We start from the raw sequence: 25061 nt of genomic DNA, 5'->3' as shown, positions 1-25061 counted from the left end.
GAAATCCTTGAAGACCCACCTCTTTAACAGAACATACCATAATGATCCATCATTTGAACTTTAGTAAAGCACCGTCTTATCTGCTATTCCATAAATGTTCTGTCTATACATGCTACTTTTATACACTGTATTTCCCTTGTTTCCTATGTAATTACTAATTGTATATGTTTATTCAGTCATGATGATACCATGACAGAGCAATGTAAGCCACATTGAGCCTGCAAATATGTGGGAAAATGCGGGATACAAATGCAATAAATAAATAGAGACATTGCAAGCTATACCTGTAGTATTGATAACTCTTGCACAATTAGTGGAACAGTCCAATGGAAACCAAGCCCAAACCTCACTCTTTGTAACATACAACAGCCCTTTGACCATTTAATCAACCCACATTAGCAGCTCACTTATGCAGGGTCAGATTTACATATAACGTTGGTCATTTCATTCATTTATAGAAGGAGAATGGTTTGGGGTTAGCAAAGTCTTGTATGTTCGGTGGCAAAATTCAGCTACTAAGGGGCCAATTCTGCAACTGAGCACTTCCATTTAGGGGTCCTTTTAATAAAGGGTTACCTTATGGCAATCCGGCACTACCGCCAGCCTGACGCGGACGCTGGCGCTCCCGGACATTAGCTGTAATTTTTACCACCAGGGGTTACCCGGTGGTAATCGGGCAGTGCACAGGGGCCTTGGCGCACAGTAAATCCATGCGCTGATGCTACCACAAGGTCCCTTTTACCGCAGCTCCTCAAGGCCTCGCATTAGATGCTCAGGGGCCCTTTTATTAAGCCGCGTTGGCGCGTACGCATGTCAATTTTGAACTACCGCCCGGGCAGTTTCTATGCACGCCCACTACGCGCCCCAGAACATTTCTGGTGCGTGGCGCTAACCGAGTGGTAATCAGCATTGTACACACGCTGACGATTACTGCCTGGTTAACGCGTGAGACTTTACCGCTAGGTCAATGGGTGGCAGTAAGGTCTCAGGCCAAAAATGGACGCGTGCCAATTTTTATTTTGCCGCATGTCCATTTTTGGCTTTAAAAAAAAGAGCCTTTTTTGCAGGTGTGCTGAAAAATGGACCTGCACACGTCCAATACACGTGTCTACACCAGCGCAGACCACTTTTCGGTGCACCTTAGTAAAAGGACCCCTTATTCTCTAATGAAACCTTAGCTCCTGGTATCTTGCAATCATGAGCCATAAATCCGGCCACTAGGTGTTGCTATTCTGTAATGACTGCATCTCCAGCCATAGCTAACCTGATCAGGGAATTAAACCCAAGCCTCTCCACGTAGCAGGATGCAGCACTGCCCCTGAGCTAGATCCTTTTTTTTTCTTGTTGTTTTTGTTTTTACTACTACTACTATTTACTACTATTTAGCATTTCTATAGCGCTACAAGGCGTATGCAGCGCTGCACAAACATAGAAGACAGTCCCTGCTCAAAGAGCTTACAATCTAATAGCAATTAGACATACAAAGTTATATATTTATTCAATTAGGATTTACCGCCTTTTTGAAGGAATTCATTCAAGACAGTGTACAGCAAGAATAAGCCAAACATAAGCAAGACAATTACAGCAGTAAAAATATATATTCTTAAATATGTTGCTCCTTGCAGCCTCTGCTTTCCCCTTTCCCTAAAGTACCTTCACATGCATACTGGACACAAACCAAAGAATTTCAGTTCTTCATTAGCAGGGAAGCATTAAATAAAAAGAAGTCAGACAGCAATTTCTGAAAGATCACTTAAGTTCAAGTATGAGGAAGATATCTTGTTATAATTCCACATGTCATACATCATGCTTTTCACACTTTTATTCCCTGCAGCAGCCTGGAAGTCTTAGAAGTATAGAATGTGTTAATTATCTCCACTGTATAAAATCCAAGTAAAGATTATACCCTGTGTGTGTATTTTCTCCACATACCTAAGTAGGTATAATTATCATTCTCTAACAGGCACTTCCTGCAGTGCAACCTACTTGGCCCTTGTGAAGCAATCCAAGTTTAAGAGCTCTGGGTTTGTGGTAGGCTATGTCTTACCACATACCATGGGATGGTGAGGCAAGTCACCTAGCAAATAAGGTAAGATCTGTTTTACCCCTATGAAATTCAAGTTCCTGAGACTGCCTGATACAGTGTCTCCTTCAGAGGTGTTGATGAGCTTGAGCACAGAAGACTCCGACTAGGGCAGAGAACAGCCCTCTGGTTCCTGCTTCGACCCCTCCCCTCCTCTCCCAGGCAGCAACATACAGGGAATAGGAGGGAGGAAGGGGTGAGGTTGGAATAGACAGAGCACAGAACAGAGCTGGTTACTCTCCTCCCTAATCCAGCCCTTCTCCTCTCAGACGGCAGCTTGCAGGGGACAGGAGGGGAGGGGGTGAGGCTAGAACGCACAAAGCACAATCCAACCTTTCTCCTCTGGTCATTCTGTCCCCTCTGCATACACTGAAGGTGCTGACTTTTGGCTGGGGACCAAGCAGTAGAAAAAAGAGAGATGTAGACTGACTTGATTCAAAGTAAACCCATCCAGAAAAAAAGAGTAGAGAAAAACATTTTGGGCTCAATAGTCAAAGGTACTGGATAGGACCAGTTTCTTCCCGGATAAGCGTTGGTGAGAGCGATATTTGACAAATCTAACTGGATAGTGTCACCATTCCCTCTGACCGCCTTGACATTATCTGGGCAGGGCTGGGTGGTCCATAGGTGGAACCATTTGATGACGATAACTATCTAGATAACAGAGCAGCAGAAAGCCATCCTAAGGGCCCTGTTTACAAAGGCGCACTAACGTTTTTAGCGCATGCTAACCGTGTATATGCCCATCATATTCCTAGGGCGTCTACACAGTTGGTGCGTGCTCATTTTTAGCATGCCCTAAAATCGTTAGCGCGTCTTTGTATACAGGGCCTAAGTGTTACCCAGATAAGCTCTCCATATAGTAGTTGAATAGTGTCACCATCCGGATAGTTCTGCCGGCTCATTCTGTCTGGACATTCAATGGCAGCCACTATTCGTACTGGTCCTGGATATACGGATTGTTTTTGTTTTGTTTTTTTGCCTGCAGTTGTTGACATTTAAAAAAATGTTAACTGGTGCGGGCTCAATATTGGAGACTTTATTTTCAGTTTACTGACTGGAAGATATAATGCAGTGATCTAGTTATGGCTCCTGGAGTAAACTGGTTTCTCGTAGGCTGTGACAGATCCAAAGAAGTCCCTCCTTCAGATGTGAACAATGGACTAGGTATTCAAAGGGACTTATTCAAATAGCAGCGACCACTATATGAATTAAGTCCCCTATTCATGAATTTCCAGCAGCATTGTCAGGAGAATGTAACCAAAATTTCTTACAGACCACCCTGGCGCTATCCAAATAGTGAAACAACAAAGAGAGCGGATAAAAACCACAGAGAGTAAGGGCACCAAAACAGTTTATTAGGACCCTACACGGTCCGTGTTTCGGCCAACTGGCCTTCTTCAGGGGTCTTCAAATTGACGTATACAGATGTGCCTCCAGCAGCAGCTGACCATCGGGACATAAGTTTATGCCTTTCACTCCATGAGAGTTCTGGAGGCACATCTGTATACGACAATTTGAAGATCCCTGAAGAAGGCCGGTTGGCCGAAACACGGACCGTGTAGGGTCCTAATAAACTGTTTTGGTGCCCTTACTCTCTGTGGTTTTTATCTGGTCTATTTTGGTTTTCTTCCGCTCTCTTTGTTGTTTCATGTGTTTTTTACGAGAGACTTGGACCTTGCTATCCAAATAGTATCACGTCAAAAATATCACACAAGCAAGAAACTCATACAATTGAAACTCAATTGTGAGGATCGCCTGGTGACTTGCCTGCCTGGTGCGAAGGTGGCGGACCTCACGTGTCACCTAGATAGGATTCTAGATAGTGCTGGGGAGGAGTCCGCTGTCTTGGTACATGTGGGTACCAATGACATAGGAAAATGTGGGAGAGAGGTTCTGGAAGCAAAATTTAGGCTCTTAGGTAGAAAGTTGAAATCCAGATCCTCCAGGGTAGCATTTTCTGAAATGCTACCTGTGCCACGCGCAGGGCCCAAGAGACAGGCAGAGCTCCAGAGTCTCAATGCGTGGATGAGACGATGGTGCAGGGAGGAGGGCTTTAGATTTGTTAGGAACTGGGCAACATTCTGGGGAAGGGGGAGCCTATTCCGAAAGGATGGGCTCCATCTTAACCAGAGTGGGACCAGGCTGCTGGCATCGGCGTTTAAGAAGGAGATAGAGCAGCTTTTAAACTAGAAATGGGGGGAAGGCCGACAGTCGCTCAAAAGAGCATGGTTCGGGATAAGGTATCTTTCAAAGATATCACCATAACAGGGAAGATAGAGTATCCTGATAGTGAGGTTGCAAAAGAGATTGTAGTAGATCGGGTATCTTTAAATAACAATAAAAATCAGACAAAAGATTGCCAATTAATACTGTCAAGTACTAAGCATGATGTACTTAGGAACAACAAACATAGTTTGAAATGTCTATATGCGAATGCCAGGAGCCTAAGAAATAAGATGGGGGAGTTAGAATATATTGCACTAAATGAAAAATTAGATATAATAGGCATCTCTGAGACCTGGTGGAAGGAGGATAACCAGTGGGACACTGTCATACCGGGGTACAAATTATATCGTAGTGATAGGGTGAATCGGATTGGTGGAGGGGTAGCATTGTATATTAACGAGAGCCTTGAATCAAATAGATTGAAAATTCTGCAGGAAGCAAAACACTCCTTGGAATCACTGTGGATTGAAATTCCATGTGCAAAGGGGAAAAGGATAGTGATAGGAGTGTACTACCGTCCGCCTGGCCAGGACGAACAGACGGATGCGGAAATGTTAAAGGAAATCAGGGACGCAAACAAACTGGGCAACACAATAATAATGGGGGATTTCAATTACCCGCATATAGACTGGGTTAATGTAACATCTGTACACGCAAGGGACATAAGATTTCTTGATGAAATCAAGGACAGCTTCATGGAACAGCTAGTTCAGGAGCCGACAAGAGAAGGAAAAATACTAGACTTAGTCCTTAGTGGTGCTCATGATCTAGTGCAGGGGGTAACGATACGAGGGCCGCTTGATAACAGTGATCATAATATGATCGGTTTTGATTTTGGCATTGAAGGAAGTGAAACTAGGAAATCAAGTACGCTAGCGTTTAACTATAGAAAAGGTGATTACGACAAAATGAGAAAAATGGTGAAAAAAAGACTGAAAGGAGCAGCTCGCAGAGTAAAAAACTTGCATCAGGCGTGGATGCTGTTTAAAAACACCATCCTGGAGGTTCAGGACAAATATATTCCACGTATTAGAAAAAAGGGAAAAAAGACTAAACGTCAGCCGGCGTGGCTAAACAGTAAGATAAAGGAAATCATTAGAGCCAAAAAACAATCCTTCAGAAAGTGGAGAAGAGAACCAACTGAAAGTAACAGGATAGATCATAAGGAATGCCAAGCCAAATGCAAAGCGGAGATAAGGAGGGCAAAAAAGGACTTTGAGAAGAAATTAGCGTTGGAAGCAAAAATACATAGTAAAAACTTTTTTAGATACATTAAAAGCAGGAAACCGGCCAAAGAGTCGGTTGGGCCGCTGGACGAAAATGGTGTTAAAGGGGCGATCAAGGAGGACAAAGCCGTAGCGGAGAAATTAAATGAATTCTTTGCTTCGGTCTTCACCGAGGAGGATTTGGGGGGGACACCGGTGCCGGAAAGAATATTTGAAGCGGGGGAGTCAGAGAAACTAAACAAATTCTCTGTAACCTTGGAGGATGTAATGGGTCAGTTCAGCAAGCTGAAGAGTAGTAAATCACCGGGACCTGATGGTATTCATCCCAGAGTATTAATAGAACTAAAAAATGAACTTGCGGAGCTACTGTTAGAAATATGCAATCTGTCCCTAAAATCGAGTGTAATACCGGAAGACTGGAGGGTAGCCAATGTTACTCCGATTTTTAAGAAAGGTTCCAGAGGAGATCCGGGAAATTATAGACCGGTGAGTCTGACGTCGGTGCCGGGCAAGATGGTGGAGGCTATTATTAAGAATAAAATTGCAGAGCATATACAAAAACATGGACTGATGAGACAAAGTCAGCACGGATTTAGTGAAGGGAAGTCTTGCCTCACCAATCTAATGCATTTTTTTGAGGGGGTAAGCAAACATGTGGACAATGGGGAGCCGGTTGATATTGTATATCTGGATTTTCAGAAGGCGTTTGACAAAGTGCCGCACGAAAGACTCCTGAAGAAATTGCAGAGTCATGGAATCGGAGGTAGGGTATTATTATGGATTAAGAACTGGTTGAAAGATAGGAAGCAGAGAGTAGGATTGCGTGGCCAGTATTCTCAGTGGAGGAGGGTAGTTAGTGGGGTCCCGCAGGGGTCTGTGCTGGGTCCGTTGCTTTTTAATGTATTTATAAATGACCTAGAGATGGGAATAACTAGTGAGGTAATTAAATTCGCCGATGACACAAAATTATTCAGGGTCGTCAAGTCGCAGGAGGAATGTGAACGATTACTGGAGGACCTTGCGAGACTGGGAGAATGGGCGTGCAAGTGGCAGATGAAGTTCAATGTTGACAAGTGCAAAGTGATGCATGTGGGTAAGAGGAACCCGAATTATAGCTACGTCTTGCAAGGTTCCGCGTTAGGAGTTACGGATCAAGAAAGGGATCTGGGTGTCGTCGTCGATGATACGCTGAAACCTTCTGCTCAGTGTGCTGCTGCGGCTAGGAAAGCGAATAGAATGTTGGGTGTTATTAGGAAGGGTATGGAGTCCAGGTGTGCGGATGTTATAATGCCGTTGTATCGCTCCATGGTGCGACCGCAGCTGGAGTATTGTGTTCAGTACTGGTCTCCGTATCTCAAAAAAGATATAGTAGAATTGGAAAAGGTACAGCGAAGGGCGACGAAAATGATAGTGGGGATGGGACGACTTTCCTATGAAGAGAGGCTGAGAAGGCTAGGGCTTTTCAGCTTGGAGAAGAGACGGCTGAGGGGAGATATGATAGAAGTGTATAAAATAATGAGTGGAATGGATCGGGTGGATGTGAAGCGACTGTTCACGCTATCCAAAAATACTAGGACTAGAGGGCATGAGTTGAAGCTACAGTGTGGTAAATTTAAAACGAATCGGAGAAAATTTTTCTTCACCCAACGTGTAATTAGACTCTGGAATTCATTGCCGGAGAACGTGGTACGGGCGGTTAGCTTGACGGAGTTTAAAAAGGGGTTAGATAGATTCCTAAAGGACAAGTCCATAGACCGCTATTAAATGGACTGGAAAAATTCCTCATTTTTAGGTATAACTTGTCTGGAATGTTTTTACGTTTGGGGAGCGTGCCAGGTGCCCTTGACCTGGATTGGCCACTGTCGGTGACAGGATGCTGGGCTAGATGGACCTTTGGTCTTTCCCAGTATGGCACTACTTATGTACTTATGTACTTAAATAAATTTCTATCCGCGTGCCTCGCAGCGTCACTCTGATTGATCTCTAACTACAATACTTTTTAATATAAAAAAGAGGAGAAAAAGACCTCACAGTCAGAACCTTAGCTCATAGCAGCTACACAGAGCTAAAGCAAATCCACAACCATCACAGGTCAGAAAAAAACTCCACTTGAGCAAAATCATCAAAAAGAGTGAAAGCTACCAGGCAAGTTTATAGGAACTTATTAATGAGTTTCAACTATCTGGATAGTGGAGCAAGAGCCTGGCATAGGTGTTCCACCTGCCTCTATGGATACTCAGTGTTATTCAGTCACTATGGTGTCAATTCCAATATGTGGATGCCTCACAAGGTGTGTCTATCTTATAACAACATCTAAAAGCTCCTATTTAAATCCCTACAGACATACTAGCTTTAAAGCTAATATAACTAATATCTAAAGTTTGGGGGAAAAAAAAAATAAAAAACACCAAACCCATGCCTTAAAAGGTGCAACTTGGGATGAGGTTAGACCCATAGCCCACTCACGTTAGGGTGAGGGGACTGGAACCCTGTTTGGGGCAGTCATAGCAAGTCAGAGAAGGCTATGTGGGAGGTGGCAGGGGGCACTAGCCCATCCAGAATCTATTTAGATAATTCCCTGAGTGTTAGGAGCAAGAGACAAATACCTAGCTTTAGAACAGAGACTATTGTTAAAAGATCTGATTTCCATATGCAGATGAACTGAGGAATTTGCTTGTCAAATACTAGAGAGAAGGGGGGAAAGGACCCTGCTAAGTCCAAGAGGGGCAAGGAAGGGAATAGTGGTGTAGTGGTGTACTCCCAGTCTGCCCAGAGCCCTGGGTAAATGGAATAGTGAAGGTCTTGAACTCACCCTAATTGTAGAAGGGGACTCAGATCAAGACCTGACCACAGAGGAGCCAAGATGATTAAAGACTTTTTTTTGTTTTTGTAGATGAAATTTGTTTTTTTTGAGAGGCTGCTGAGAGTTATCATGGACTTCATTAATTATGGATATAGTTCTGCCCTTTTTTTTATAACTATGTGATTTAATTTAATATAGCAAAAAGTTGTTTTAATTAGCATAGGGTTAATTCTATAGGAGTCCCCATGCTAAAGTGTTAAATTCTGTAAGGGTATCTGGGCACCAAGATTCTATAGTACAGCATAAGTTGACATTTGCATAATAGTATTTTTAGTATTCTATAAGTTACATGTGTAAGAGTGGGAATGCACTCTTGCAGGTTTTGCGCTCAGCTTGTAGAGTACCACTTAGCAACCAACTGGCACCTATGCATGCGATGTTACATTCATGTGCCACCCCAGCCTCTTTAATACCATTCTTTCATTAAACTTTAAACAAATTAAACAGCACACCAATTGGAAGTAAACAGAAGGCTGCAGCTTTGTTTATTAACAGGTCTATGAAAAATGTAACAAAATTCCAAACAGTAACACCCCCACCTATGCTTATATATTGAGACCCCCCCCCCCCCACAACTATTCACCTTATCAGATAAGTAGCACGTCTGTCAACGGCTCCATCTCCAACGATCTCCACTCCCCCATCCCTGCCTTGACAGCTAGGACCTTGGAACAGGCCCATTAACCGGGTCCTGAGACCCACCCTGATTATCGAATCTTATCCCCTATGAGCCACAACCCCATAGCTCAGGTGTCCACCTGCTGTGACAACCATAGCAACCCCCCCCCCCCCCCAAACATTGTTACACCCTTACAACAGAAGAACAATCCAAAGCCAAGGGTGGGCAGGAGGGCAAGCCACCTCCGAGGAGCAGGGAAAATCCTGAGCCTCAGAGGGGCTACTTTAAATACTCCTGCTGGCAAACCCACCCCTATCTGATGGGTTGACCAGTAAGGTCTCCAGGGGTTCAGCAGGAATAAATGCATTACTTGAAGTAGTCAGTCCTGTTGTCCGAACAGGAGCACCAGTCACTGTCTCCCTCTCTCCTTCTCGAATTTTCTCTCCGGCTGCCCAAGTCATGGATAACAGGGCCACTTCAAGATTAGCTCCCAGGCTTGTCTCAAACTTATGCAAAGACTGTGGCTAGTGTTTAAAAAAATGCTGGTTGTGAGGCTTAAATATTGACCCAGTTGTCTCTAATGTGGTCAGGGCTTTCACTGTGAATGCCACAGTCATTGACTCATTCAGTCAACCAGTTTTCATGTCATGCTGTTTATAATGCTTTATCAGATGCTTCAGTTGGAAAATGAGAATATATTTTCTTGATATTTATTTTACATATTTACCGACCGCTTAAATCAAAGTGGTTTACAAAAAAAACATACAAAGCAAAATACATACAGCACCAAGAATAAAATCAATAAAATACATGAAAAATACATCGTTGATGATACGTTGAAACCTTCTGCTCAGTGTGCTGCTGCTGCGGCTAAGAAAGCAAATAGAATGTTTGGTATTATTAGGAAAGGAATGGAAAACAAAAATGAGGATGTTATAATGCCTTTGTATCGCTCCATGGTGCGACCGCACCTCGAATATTGTGTTCAATTCTGGTCGCCACATCTCCAAAAAGATATAGTGGAATTAGAAAAGGTGCAGAGAAGGGCAACGAAAATGATAAAGGGGATGGGATGACTTCCCTATGAGGAAAGGCTAAAGCAGCTAGGGCTCTTCAGCTTGGAGAAAAGGCGGCTGAGGGGAGATATGAGAGGTCTATAAAATAATGAGTGGAGTTGAACGGGTAGATGTGAAGCGTCTGTTCACGCTTTCCAAAAATACTAGGACTAGGGGGCATGCGAAGAGGCTTCAATGTAGTAAATTTAAAACGAATCGGAGAAAATGTTTCTTCACTCAACTTGTAATTAAACTCTGAAATTCGTTGCCAGAGAATGTGGTAAAGGCGGTTAGCTTAGCGGAGTTTTAAAAAGGTTTGGACGGCTTCCTAAAGGAAAAGTCCATAGACCGTTATTAAATAAACTTGGGGAAAATCCACTATTTCTGGGATAAGCAGTATAAAATGTTTTGTACATTTTTGGGATCTTAACAGGTATTTGTGACTTGGATTGGCCACTGTTGGAAACAGGATGCTGGGCTCGATGGACCTTTGGTCTTTCCCAGTATGGCAATACTTTTGTACTTAGGATTCTGAATGGAATCTTGCTACTCTTTGGTGTTCTACATGGAACGTTGCTACACTTTGAAATTCTGCATGGAATCTTATTATTCTTTAGAATTCTAGAATCTTGCTACTCTTTGGGGTTCTACATGGAATGTTGCTACTCTTTGGGTTTCTGCCAGGTACTTGTGACCTGGATTGGCCACTGTTGGAAACAGGATGCTGGGCTCGATGGACCTTTGGTCTTTCCCAGTATGGCAATACTTTTGTACTTAGGATTCTGAGTGGAATCTTGCTACTCTTTGGTGTTCTACATGGAACGTTGCTACACTTTGAAATTCTGCATGGAATCTTATTATTCTTTAGAATTCTAGAATCTTGCTACTCTTTGGGGTTCTACATGGAATGTTGCTACTCTTTGGGTTTCTGCCAGGTACTTGTGACCTGGATTGGCCACTGTTGGAAACAGGATGCTGGGCTCGATGGACCTTTGGTCTTTCCAAGTATGGCAATACTTATGTACTTATGTACATATACTGCCATTGATGTCTCATATCCATGACTTGCATCAGAACTGCGGCACTGCAACAGCCATCTTTACATAGATGCTCCCACAAAGAAAGAAGTCTTTAATAACTGCTCAAACTGCAAAGTCCATATCCAATAGTGACCAAGGGTCACAAGAAAAAAAATTGGTTTATTTTTGGAATTTTCAGAAGTTTTATCAATTTTTCAAAGTTCGTTTCACATTTAATTTAAAAAAATTAAAGTATGTTAGAACTTTTTAACACATATAAGTTGACTTAACATGCGTTTAATTCATAGGTCAATATGTATTAAATCAATTTTTGCATGTACTAAAATGTTTAAGAAGCTCAAGAAGCTCTAATGAACTGAATGCATGCTAAGGAATGCAATTCCTAACATGGGAATATGAAAGGAGTGACAAGTAGGGGGAAGGGGCCTTAAAAGAAAAAAAAAAAGAACCAGTACAAGTCGTTGGTGAGGCCCCACCTGGAGTATTGTGTTCAGTTTTGGAGGCCGTACCTTGCGAAGGATGTTAAAAAAATGGAAGCGGTGCAAAGAAAAGCTACGAGAATGGTATGGGATTTGCGTTCCAAGATGTATGAGGAGAGACTTGCTGACCTGAACATGTATACCCTGGAGGAAAGGAGGAACAGGGGTGATATGATACAGACGTTCAAATACTTGAAAGGTATTAATCCGCAAAAAAATCTTTTCTGGAGATGGGAAGGCGGTAGAACGAGAGGACATGAAATGAGATTGAAGGGGGGCAGACTCAAAAAAGATGTCAGGAAGTATTTTTTCATGGAGAGAGTGGTGGATGCTTGGAATGCCCTCCCGCGGGAGGTGGTGGAGATGAAAACGGTAACGGAATTCAAACATGCGTGGGATATGCATAAAGGAATCCTGTGCAGTAGGAATGGATCCTCAGAAGCTTAGCCAAAATTGGGTGGCGGAGCAGGTGGGGGAAGAGAGGTTGGTGGTTGGGAGGCGAGGATAGTGGAGGGCAGACTTATACGGTCTGTGCCAGAGCCGGTGATGGGAGGCGGGACTGGTGGTTGGGAGGCGGGAAATACTGCTGGGCAGACTTATACGGTCTGTGCCCTGAAAAAGGCAGGTACAAATCAAGGTAAGGTATACACATATGAGTTTATCTTGTTGGGCAGACTGGATGGACCATGCAGGTCTTTTTCTGCCATCATCTACTATGTTACTATGTAGTGGTGATAGTAGTCACAGATTTGAGGAGTGTGGTAGCCGTGTTAGTCCACTCAAGGTTATCAATAGAAATCAAACAAAATAAAACATGGAAAAGAAAATAAGATGATACCTTTTTTATTGGACATAACTTAATACATTTCTTGATTAGCTTTCGAAGGTTGCCCTTCTTCGTCAGATCGGAAATAAGCAAATGTGCTAGCTGACAGTGTATATAAGTGAAAACATTCAAGCATTACTATGACAGTCTGACAGGGTGGGAGGATGGGGGTGGGTAGGAGGTATGCATGGGGACATCAAAGCATATCATTGATATTTTAACAGGATGGGTGTGGATAGGTGAGGGGTGGGGTGATCAACAGAGAAATACAGCTTTATGGTTTATAGTGGGCTAGGAACCCCAGGTCCTTGTTAAGTCCTTTCTGTTGGGTGTTAAAATATTCAATCATTCTGACTTCAAAGGTCTTACGTTCTTGTATGGTTTTAAAGTTACCTTTCAGGATTCTCACTGTGAAGTCACTGGTACAGTGTCCTGGTCCTGTAAAATGTTTATTTTGTTTGATTTCATTTTAAAAGAAATTGAGGGCTCCTTTTGCAAAGGAGCGCTAGCGATTCTGTCGTGACAAATGCGATGAAGCCCATTCAATTCCTATGGGCTTTGTTGCATTTGCCATGCTGGAATTGCTAGTGCAGCTTTGTAAAAGGAGCCCTAAATAACGAAAAGAACAAAATAATAAAAAGAAATGAAATGAAAAAACTATTCAGTTCACACCCCTACTTTTGACTCACTAATCCATTTTAATCCAAATTTGCGCCACAGAGAGATTCCAGACAGTTGAATTTCCAGGGATGTCAGAGCATCTTGAGCCAACCTGGGGCGCATTTTTGAAAGAGAAAAACGTCCAAAAAGAGTCATAAAGCACCATTGGATGGATTTCTTCTCAAAACGTTCAAATTTTGCAGACGTCTATTTATGCAGTTCATCTGCAGTGCATCCAATCTCGGTGTGTCAAGGGCATTTCAAAGGCGGGACTTGATAAAGTGGATGGAACTCCTCCCATATGAGGAAAGGCTAAAAAGGTTAGGACTCTTCAGCATGGAAAAGAGATGGCTGAGGAGGGATGTGATTGAGGTCTATAAAATCCTGAGTGTAGAAGGGGTAGAAGTGAATTGCTTTTTCACTCTTTCAAAAAGTACAAAGACCAGGGAACACTCTATGAAATTACATGGAAATACTTTAAAAACAAATAAGAGGAATTTTTTTTCACTCAAAGAATAGTTATGCTCTGGAACTCACTGCCGGAGGATGTGGTAACGGCAATTAGCGTATTTGGGTTTAAAAAAGGTTTGGACAAGTTCCTGGAGGAAAAGCCCATGGTCTGTCATTGAGATTGGTATTGGTAGCATGGAATGTTGCTACTAATTGGGTTTCTGCCAAGTACTTAAGGAGGCAAGCGAAGCGAATGCGGAGCAGCCGGACCTAACATGGTGGCTGCCGCATGCTGGCCCCCTGGCCTGAATCGTCCTGCGCTTCCAGCTTCCCCGCCATCCCAGGTGACGTAGCGGGTGACCCGCCGCGTCATTGGCGGGGAGGCCGGAAGGGGGCAGGACCACAGCGGGGGGACCCTGGGAGTGGGATTAAAGACAGCCAGAGGGATTGAACGAGTTTTTTCTGGAAGCGGTCGGTTCACGGGCTTTCCCTAAATAACAATGAGAGGGATTCAGGGATGATCCACTGTACTCCACCAATACTCACTGACCCCCCCCCCCCCAAAAAAAAATGTGAATAATAATTGTACTCACCAGCCAACATGCAGGTCTCTAAAGTAGTACAGTGATGTGTGCAGTGTACTGTAGCCAGGTGGACCCAGCCCATACCTCCCCCTACCTGTTACACTTGTGGTGGAAAGTGTCAGCTCTCCAAAACTCACCAGAAACCCACTGTACCCACATGTAGGTGCCCCTTCACCCATAAGGACCATTATAGTGGTGTACAGTCGGGGGTAGTGGGTTTTGGGTGGGTTTTGGAGGGCTCGGCAGACAAGATAATGGAGCAATGGTGAGATCTGAAACCTGGGAGCATTTATATGGTGTCCACAACAGTTCCGCCCTAGGGTGCTCCCACTGCTGTTCAGGAATGTCTGGGAGGACCAGTCTGATAAAAATGCTGGCCCCCTCCTATATCCCAATGGCTTGGTTTTCTATGTTTTTCACTTGTGTCGTTTTTTTCGAAAGTGACCTAAAAAGATAAACACACAGAGCACAAAACCTTGTTACAAATGGTATTTTTGAAAATGGTTACATTCGCTATTCGGATTTAGGACAATTAGTGCAAAATGTCCAACGTCCGACTTAGATATCATATTGAAAATGCCCCTCCTTGTGTATTTTTAAAGCTGCCCTGCCATTGGCTGACACTGAGTATTTCTTACTATTAGTTAGTGTCCGTGATCACTAACAGACAGTTTTCGTTGCTTAGCTTCCTATAGGGAAAGAAAATTATGTAGGTTTTAAACCGAAATTCAAATAAACATTGTCATAAGCATGTGAAAATTCCAGTACTAAAGAGAAAAGGCTATACATTATGAAACCCACAAATGAATTATAAAAATCTTTTAGGGGACGGCCATCATGCGCCTTTTTGTCAATGTTCTTCTGTGTGGTTTTAAAATTTCAGCTTTCATCTTAAAAATAATACCAAAAATAAACTGCCAAACCACAAACACCTCAAATACTTGGCAATGCAGGATCAGACTTGGCTAGTACCCGGATGGTGACCACCAGGGAATACCACTTGGCCAAGGAAACCAGTGATGCATAATCAAACAGTATAATGCATTGCATATACAAGAAGACACCAGCAAAATAGAGACACACTTGCAGTGCAATGGCAGCATGGTTCATGGAAAGGCAGATAACTCAGAGGTGTAGTTATCAATGTGGGCTACTGTTAATAGGTATTATTATACAAGTAACTCACCCTGTTGCGGCACAGGTCAAATAGCACATCTTAGTGGCAGCCCGTGTTGATAACATTCCCCCTTAATTAAAGAAAAAATAATGTAGCTAGTAATCACAATCACTGCTATATGTAATAAAAGTGAGCCTAGTGTAGGACAATCAAGCCATTGTGACATCACTGGTGAGGTTGTCTCAGGCTTTGGTGGAACGAGGCATTATGACATCACAATATCAGCTCTGGTTAATAGAGACGGAAATTCTTCACAGTAAGGGGGAAAGTGATCAATGTGGGTTACTGTTAAGACATGTTATTTTACTACTAACTTGTGCAAAGAGACCTAGTTGTTAATAACTGGGGTTAACAATAAAATAGCCTGCCTTAGGGGTGTAGTTATCAATGTGGGCTACTGTTATTTTACCGGACTTGTATTATTTTAGCACAGATCCCATTTTATGCAATTAGACATGGAGGGACATTTTCAATATGACTTCCAAATCTGATTTTGGATGTTTTTGAACCAGAAAGACCTCTATCTTTTTGGTTCAAAAACTGCCCTAATGTAGAAGCTTTTTGTGTCCGGTGTGTCTTTCTTTAAGGGCAATTGGAAAAAAAAAAGGCCATTGGAAAAACACACAAAAACAAGCCATCGGGATGTCTGGGGGGCCAGCGGTCTTACTAGACTGGCCACACAGACATCCTAGCAGAACCAAGCACTGCAGTGAACTTCACATAAAAGGTCCCAGCTATACTTCACATCATAACCCTCTTATATTTTATGGTGAGTCCTCCAGGAATATCAAAACAATGTACTGTACCCAACAGTATACCACTACAATTGCCCTTATGCCTGTAGGTGTTATCTAGATCTGGATTTAGTAAATATTTTATGGTTATCGTGGCGCTCACTTTCCACCACAAGTGTACTAGTTAGAGTGGGATATGGGCCTGAGTCCCCTTCTCTAGCATCCACTACACCACCCGCTAGGTTATGCCAGGGACCGGCTTGCTGCTCTAAGAATGACCATTATATCTGCAGCTGTCATAGAGCCTGGTGTGTGCTATTACTTTTATTTCATAGGCAGGTGACAAGAGATGAGGGATTAATGGGGGTCAGTGGTTAGTTTGTGCACTTTTTTTCTACGTAATCATTATTGAAACAGGTTAACCAAAAATATTCTACTTTTTGTTCTGGGTGTTTTTACACTGTTTCTTTATTGCAGAAAAATGTCCAAATCATAAGCCTGCCCTAGTCCAGCCCAAAAACACACCTCCAACACGCCCCCTTGAGATTTGGAAAAACCTGCATAGAAAAACATTTAAAAAATGAGTTTCAAAACAATAGCAATTTGGATGTTTTTATGAAAAAAAAAAAACCAACCATCTGTTGCTTTGTGCCATTTTCTTCGGAGGTTTTTCTGTTTCAAAAATGAACCCCTTAGTTACTAATAACTGTGGTTAACAGTAAAATAACAAATCTTAATGGTAGCCCACCCTGACTTCCCCCATAAATGTGGAAACAAAAATAAAAACAAAAATCTCATCAGTGTGTCATGAGCTCTATTAAAAAAAAAAATTATTTTCCATATCCTTAAATCAGCTGCAGTTGATGCACAATTAAGTCTGGGTTCTCCATTGAGCCCCTACTGGTGCATTTACAAAACCAAGCTACAGAGGTCCCACAACACATCAAATGACTGGCCATCGTCACTTAAATACAGTCATAAGCAAGAAGGACTTCAGAGCCCAAGCTTTACCTTAGTTATAACCAATAGTTTGCTTATAAATATGTATGGCGCTAAATGGTAGGGACGAGCTGCCATAAGCAATGACATGGGAGATGTCACATCCCATGTCATTGCCTCTCATTAACACACGAAAACGAGCAGAAAAAAACACATTAAAAAATTGCAGATATTAGTGCAAGTTCCTGTGTGCATCTGCGAACCATTACTGCGAACCATTACTGGTGCATGTGTACACATGTGTGTGCACTATTAGAAAAATAATGTACCCTCTTTGCAGTGTGCACTCTTTCCAAAGAATGCACGCTCTGGACGGCATAGCTCCGGTAACAAACAAATGCTTGGAACCCCCCCCCCCCCCTTAAAACAAACAGAACGAATATTTCCAGAAACAACACAGGAAACCAAATGAAAATGTTCTGGCTGCCCATCCCTATGAAAAGTAGCAATAGTGCAGGGTTTCTAACAATGCTTTGGAAGAAAAGAGCTGCTTTCACTTCAATTCGGTGACATTCTCAACCTCTGGGTGAAGTTTGTTGACATTCTGGTCTTTGGCTGCAGCCCTGGTGTGAAATGTCTCTGTTCACATGATTCTTGTGTTTACTAGTCAGAGAAAACCCTGGCTTTGAGCTTTTCAAATAAACATTTGCAAAGTGAAACTTCTCTGTATAAAAAATAGTGACCACAGGCAGGGGCATAAATTCATAGGTGATGAATGGCCGATTTCAAGATTCTTTGGGTATTGGTCAGAACCTAAGAAAGGTACAGGGTAATTGCGGTTCATAAATCTATCCATCTCAATATCCCCTTTCTTCTTGAAATAAACGAACGTGTCTTTGGCCTGGAGTGTTAAAGTAACGGACATTAGGAATAGTTTAATTGTGATCACCCATCCAGCGTGTCTCCTAGGCGCCATGCAGATTAAATGGAAGAAACCATAAGAAGCGAGCATTTAACGTTTAATCCTTTTACAATGAATTCTCAGACAGTCTTGGGGGCAGGGTGCCTTCTTAGGGACCAATAATTCTGCTCCCCCCCTCCCTATGGTAATGAATACCCTAAATGTCCCGAGATCTGATTTAAAGGTGGGGGGGGGGGGGGGCGGAGAGCTATTGAAGGTAGAAACAGAGTTTTTGATTGAAGCATGAGTTAAAAAAAAAAAAAAACCAGAAAGAAAGACAAGAGAAGGGTGAGAATAGCCAGCAAACCTTTGGTGAAAAGTCTGAGCCACACAAAGCAGGGGAAAAAAAAGTATTTCAGTCAGAACCCACCAGTTTTAAATAATTGCCAAGAGAAATACAGGAAACGTCTGCTCTGTCAGGGAGCTTGGAAGAACACGTGGATGGCTTCTATTTGTAGCAGATAATCATTTTATAAAAACTAAAGCTCGGGGGACAGAGGGACAGTTTTTGCTAGACCAACCAAGGGCTTTTGCTTCATTGAGCGCTCCTGCAACTCTGTTATGTAGAAAGCTGAGTCTGGTGGCTCGAAAGTGTATACTGCAATATTGGACCTCTCCGGAGGCGCCCGCCTACTGGCATTGGCGTAATCAGGTGCACCTTTTAGCTTCTTGGGAGGCTAGAGATTTGAAATCATCGCCTAAGCGTAGGAAGATATTCCTCGGGATATGGATGCCATATATTCAAATTCTTAGCCCAAGGGGACGAAGTTTGCTTATCAATGCATGTTAAGGATGGTATGGATGGGAAAAAGTACATGTTTATGGATGAGGAGTAGGGAGAGGGAGGGGTCGGGCTTGTACTCTTAGCCTAGTCCCTGGATACATTTCCAAGTTTTGTAGAATGTGGGCAACCCAGGCATACTGAGTTATTGGGTTTAGAAGTAGGGGGGGGAAGGTGGATTGGGTTGGATGGTAGGGGGAGGGAAGGGACATATACACGTTATATGGTTTCAGCATGTTATCTTATTGCTTGTATGTTGGGTAAATAGAGCATGTTGAGTTGTTTACCATTGATGTTGTCAATAAATATATTTAAATAAAAAAATAAATAAAACTAAAGCTCGGGTCTTAAGGCATTTAAATGCCAAGTTCCTCATTCAGGTTAAAAAAAATAAACTATGGCAGCTTGGCGTTATTTCTCTTCCCTCCCCGGACCCGCGAGTGGGGTCAAGAGGAACTGTGTGTCCGGGTCTGAAAACCGCTGAAAAACTCAGCAGCGTATTCCTTGCTGATGGCTGAAGTTTAAGAGACCCTCAAGTCAGGAATCGGGCACGGGAGGGGGTGGAAGTATCGCGTGGTTTGGGGGTCAAAGCTATGGACCGGCAAGAGGTCAGCGTTCTGTAGACCACGGCTAACGCTCTGGCCCCTGCTGACTTCAGTGACACACATCTCTGCTCAGATCTGGTACAAAGTTGCTGAAAGGGATGGAACACAACAAGGTGGGACTGACAGCGTTGCAGTAAAATCACAGGACAGAAGCGGCGCATGCACTTAACAGGTCTTTACAGAGCACAGCTCTGTTGAAGCATATTTTATGGCCACATCACATCAATTGATATTGCCAGTTGCAGTTATCCTAATAATTACAGCAGGCAAGATAAGAAGACAGAGAAGTGGGTGGGATGAGATTAACAGACTCTGCAAAACGCCATCCTTCTGGGGAGGTGGAAAGGCTGCTGTGCAGCATGAAACTAGATTATCAGTCTGAAAGCAAACATATTGAAAGAAAGGGAGCAGTTAGTGGGGTCATTAAAATCTTTATCTCTTACAAAAGCAATGATAGCCAAGCACCCGTAAAAATTAGGCCAGAAGTTCTCCCAACTACTACTACTACTATTTAACATTTCTAAAGCGCTACTAGGGTTACGCAGCGCTGTACAATTAAACATAAAGGACAGTCCCTGCTCAAAGAGCTTACAATCTAAAGGACAAGTAAACAGTCAGTCCGATAGGGATAGTGAAATTGGGGCAGTCGGATTTCCTGAGCATTGAAGAGGTGGGCTTTGAGCAAAGACTTGAAGATGGGCAGGGAGGGGGTTAATAATAAGACTTTCATTCTAAGCAGTATAAAAAAAAAGAGACTGCCCCGTGTGAAGATGAAGCCGGATAGCCTGTCAAACAAAATTCGAAGACCGAGCCCCAAAGGGGTCAAGTTTCTGCAGTGTCTGACCACAATGGTAGGTGTGAAAGACACGTGTTCTATTGTAAGAGAAATGTCAGGCCACACCAAACCCTGCACACTTGTATTCGCCACAGGGCCACCCCCCCCCCCTCCTTCCCCATCCAGGACAGGCGATTTAGGTAGGACTCCAGATACACTGCCATGAATACTGGAGGCTCGAGAAAAGAGAGCTGAACCCAGCGTGAGAGCTGCCCTAAGGGAAATCCAGATTTGCTGCAACCTACCCCCCACCCCAGTATTTATTCTTATTAAAATGCAACAAATAAACCTTAAAGAAATAGGCTCCAGGCCTGGCACAACGGAAACACATGTCTTTTGTTTATCTAGAAATGCTGAGTCCAGACAGGGGACGGGCTCACACAGTTGACTCAAATGAAACACAACACAGCGGGCTAGACCAGGAGAGACGCGGAAACGGAATTGAAATACCAGGGCTCATCAATCTTTTAGTGGTTCACTTTAATTTTGCACTGCGGATATAAAGAATAAATAGCGAATACTCTTATTGTACATGATTCATCTGTCAATTTGTTCTCTGTATTTACAATAGCTGTAAAATAACATCATACTTTAGGCTTTCCGAGGTCCATAAAAGCACAACACTTTCCGAAGAATGGAAAATAGCTTTCAAGTCCTTCTGGATAAAAGTTATTTAAAATTTGCTTCGCAACGCGAAGTGCTCTGAAATATAAATACAATTAGCAACAACCGGAATAATAGTCTTGAAAATACAGTAGATGCTATTGATTTAACGAATAATACTGATCTTTTAATAACAATTAAATTTTTTTTTACCATATATATATACACAAAACATTCTTACACATGACAGTGCGGTGCATACAACGTTGACCAATGACCATAAAGCTATGTGTCTTTGTAGGAACGTTCAAGTTTTGCTAGTCCGGGGCTTAGCAAGAACATTTGCATTCGGCTATGATCGGGTACTGGATGGGTATCCACGTGCACCTCTGGCCACCCCTGCGTTGGCACCTCCACCTTAGGATGGTTAAATGCAACGACTTGGCAGGCTTGCAAACCATCCCTTCGGGCACGGAGCAAGACCGTCTGCTGTAACAGTTGCCCACTTTCACGTAGCGAGGCCAAAACCGGCTACCCAGATCGTTCCACGTGTAAAGGACAGGGCAGAAGGTCTGGGACCACAGCCACATCTGCAGCTTCCTCCGTAGCTTCTTGCTCAGTCGTTGCTTCTTGCCCTGCAGCCCCTCGTAAAACTCCAGCCCTTTGATCTCGCCCGGCATGGCCCCGGTGGGTCTCTGCCGGAGGATCAGGTCCAGCTCCCCCAGGTCTTCCACCCCGTGCCTGTCATCGGGCAGCAGCGTGACGGCCATGAAGTTGGAGTCAAAGTGGCCACCGATGAGGCTCCGCAGCTGGGTCTCGTTAAGATCCTTTTCCTTCGGGTCAAAGATCGGATCCGGATGTTCGATAAGATCCACCAGGGGCAGGTTGTCACTAGGAGCTGGGCGGATGTGGAGGTAATGCTGACAAGCCCCTTCCTGTGTTCTGAGCCCAAGGAGAACCACCAGGGCATAAATAGTCACAAGACACTGGGAATGAGCCATGCTGCTCTGCTGTCCTCTCCCCAAGGCGATCAGGCGCATAGAAAAGACATTGAGCGGGGTATCATATAATATCCAGTTGTCTTGGGTAGGATCCGAGCACAACAACTTTTCCCCCCCTCTTAGATCTTGCTTCTAGGGTTTCTCCTGGAGTAGCAGCCTCAGACGCGTGCTGGGCACCAGCTTGTCTCTGCGTCTCCCCTTCAGGCTCCAAAGGGCTATTTCCGTCTCCACATTTTCTTCACTTTCAGCACGATCACCATGGTAACCACTGACTCTCGATCCAAAACGTATAGACATATACGTATAAGAGTTACAACTATTCGTATTTTAAAGCAGCTGCCACTGCTTCTGCGACTTCAGGCTTTTTCCACTGCTGGAAGAAACTTGGTGGGGGTGGGGAGGGGTCCCACACTCTGTGTCGCTGCTACAACTCGCCCCGTGCAGATGCCACAGGGCTCTTTTGCAGCGTGCAGAAGAGTGACTGCTGCAGATCGCAGAGAAAGTCACTGTCCCCCTTGGCGCTCCTTGCAATACCCAGCTCGCTGTCTCATAGCTGCAAAGTGGGGAGGGGGGGGGGGGGTCCTCTCTTACTTCTGACTGAGCTCGTGGAAACTGTTGCAGCCCAGCCGCAGGGCCGCCTCCGCCCGGGGATCCACGCCTGCCGGAGGAGTCGGTCTGCACTTGGACATTGTTTCCCCTTTTGCTACTGCTGGACGCCGAAGTGAGAGCTACCTGGGTTCTGGGATTTATTTGCCCGGCTCCACACTGCCGTGATGTAATTCATATAAAGCGCTCTTGTTGGCTTGGGGCCAGAGCTTCCAGACACCTCCCTCTCCCTGAGTGGAGGACCTGCGGGGGCGCGTCCTTCACAGCCCTCTCCCATGGCTCCTTCTAGCCGGCGACAGGGCGCCCTCTGCTGGCAGCACCACGTGCCCTAGTCATTAAAAATGCCAAATAGACTCTGCAGAATACATTTCAGTCAATTCTTACCTCACATAGGTGCGCTTTGTTCTATGCCCCCGAAGCTAACATTTTCGAAGAAATAAAGTTGTCTAAACCATACAGCAACATCTCACAAATGGATATTTGTTGGTTAAAAATAACATGTTGGAAAGTTCTTTGCAATTGCAATTTTTTTTAAATGGTGGTATCACATGCCATGATATATTGATCATTTTACTGTTCACGGAAATACGTTATTTTTGCCGGCACATCTCAGTCCTAAGCCAAGGCATGTTGAGTACCATTATACTAGTGCTAATGGCTTCTTACTTTGGGATTGGAGCTCATAAAATGTAACGTACAGGCAGCAGCACATGGAAGTGACTCGAAAATTCTTAATTTTAGTGATGCCCAGGTCTATTTCTGTATCTTTCCCCCACATTTTTTTGGTCACTGTTGCATCTCTGTTTTCCCCACATCTAGAGCAGGATAGTCGATAGATCCTGACGCACCAGGAATGCCATTCTGGTGACATCAGTAGGACGCTAATTAAACGTGTAGACATATTAATGTGTTTTGTTTTTCCTGTATTTGCTTGAGCTGTTTATTTTTAGCTGGCTCTGTAAATGAATTGTAATATTTATCCTTTGAACTGCCGGAGCCCAAGATATAAGTAAGTGTCTGGTGAGCAGATAAAATATTGTCTTCTTCAGAACAGAACACCTCCTCCCCATCTTTAAACAAATTTCATGCGTCTGAAAAGAGCGCAAAACTGAAAGCCTCTATACGCAACTACCCCGCGCCATATTTTTAAACGTTTGACAGTATTTAGGGTTTGGAAAATTGTTTTTTTTTTCCGAAACATGCAAGGCAACTTGATTAAAAACCCTTTCCCACCGCACGGGTATTTCTGCAGAACAATGCCAATAAAGAAAGGAGAGAGATGGAAGGTCCCGAGGCCCCTGGTAGCTGCCCCTTTACTCCTTTCATTGTTTTTTCCAAGTCACTTGAACCCCCCCCCCCTACCTCCCAGATCAAGATCATTAGAACTCCACTCAATATTTTCATAAGATATATGAGTTTTTGTCTCGGACCAGGGTTTGTACATTCATCTGCTGATAAACTGTTTATCTTAGCTTTTGTGAGGGCGCCTCTCCAATTGCCTGGCGGAGACAGGACCCTGGGTGTTTGTCTTATAATGGGTATTTATATCTCCCCCCCCCCCTCCCCACACCACCAGTTCTGTATATCATGGAAGGTGGACTCCACGTCTGTCTCAGCAAATTATTCACACACAGTCCGCTTTTGCAGTAAATTCATTCACACTTAAGGCAGGAGGAGTCTTCTTGGCATCGGCTCCTTCCTTGGCCGTAGAAACTCACAGACTGAAAAATCTACAACAGGAAAAATAAAAACCCAAGCTCAGCCTCTCCTGCCTCTCCTCCTTCTGCCTGCCAAAATATTAACACATAGGAACAGAGTGGAGAGAATATTAGCTTTCGCTGTTTAAGAGTTTCACAGTTTGCGGGCAGATCCATCATGGGACGGTGAAAATAAAGGCAAAATGAATTGCGAGCTAAATAATAATAATAATAATAATAGTCTCAACAGCAATAAAAAGCAACCCATTGCAGAAAACAGAAAACTGCCCTTCTGTTAGCGGTCAGGTTTGCAATTGGAAAGGCATTTTTCTCCATCCCAGAATTTCTGTAATCCCTGTTTATCGAGTCTATAAATCAGAAAATCAAAGGTGGTATTGGAGATGACCGTCATTCTGGAAGAAAAAAAAAAGCTGTTTAATTATGTATTTGGAAAAGGGTTGTGCCAAAGTACACAAAAAGAAACCTTCATGGCTAGAGTTGTCATAAATACTCTGCAAATGCAGGTAGTTTCATAGGACATGAGATAGTCGTAAGGACTCGCACGCCTAAAACTGAAAATAACCTGTGGATTCTGATAGATTTATTGCGCTAGCAAGTTTCGTTTTTTTTTTCAGCGTCGTCCTGTACAGAACTTCAGAAACAGCTGAGCTATAAAACGTATATCACACAGTCCTTGTACGCCTACAATACATTCGCTTTTTCCCATCAGCATTTAAGCTGACAACTTTCCTCCCTCCCCCTCACGTGTGAATGAATAAGGAATTTTTTTGGAACGAGCTATTGAAAGAAACGTTTTGAGCAGCAATCTCTTTACAAATCACATTTTTTTTTTAAAGTGGCGGATCTGCTGATAGATAACCCCCACGTTTTTCTCTGTTAGTTAAAGGATAACACACAGAAGAAAATGCTGGCTGCACGCCTCAATGGTGTTATATTGTCTGGCTGAGTGTGGCGGGTAGAGATTAAGCACTGAAATGTCATTCATGT

At 43.5% G+C, this 25061-nt stretch overlaps 1 protein-coding gene across 1 annotated transcript; it reads right to left on the bottom strand.

The window, feature by feature from the left end:
• Nucleotides 1-20625: 20625 nt before the first annotated feature.
• NOG (noggin) lies at nt 20626-22495 on the bottom strand. The gene has a single exon (XM_030206449.1). It carries the CDS (start codon nt 21787-21789, stop codon nt 21079-21081), a length of 711 nt encoding a protein of 236 aa, XP_030062309.1. The 5' UTR covers nt 21790-22495; the 3' UTR covers nt 20626-21078.
• Nucleotides 22496-25061: the final 2566 nt, after the last annotated feature.

This window comes from Microcaecilia unicolor, chromosome 6 (assembly GCF_901765095.1).
Source record: "Microcaecilia unicolor chromosome 6, aMicUni1.1, whole genome shotgun sequence".
Classification (NCBI taxonomy): Eukaryota; Metazoa; Chordata; class Amphibia; order Gymnophiona; family Siphonopidae; genus Microcaecilia; species Microcaecilia unicolor.
The sequence above is the reverse complement of the archived record's forward strand: the minus strand, read 5'-3'. Positions and strand labels throughout refer to the sequence as shown.

What these genes read in the sequence shown, in the direction of transcription:
- NOG (XM_030206449.1), bottom strand. Translation starts at nt 21,789, where the DNA reads ATGCGCCTGATCGCCTTGGGGAGAGGACAGCAGAGCAGCATGGCTCAT.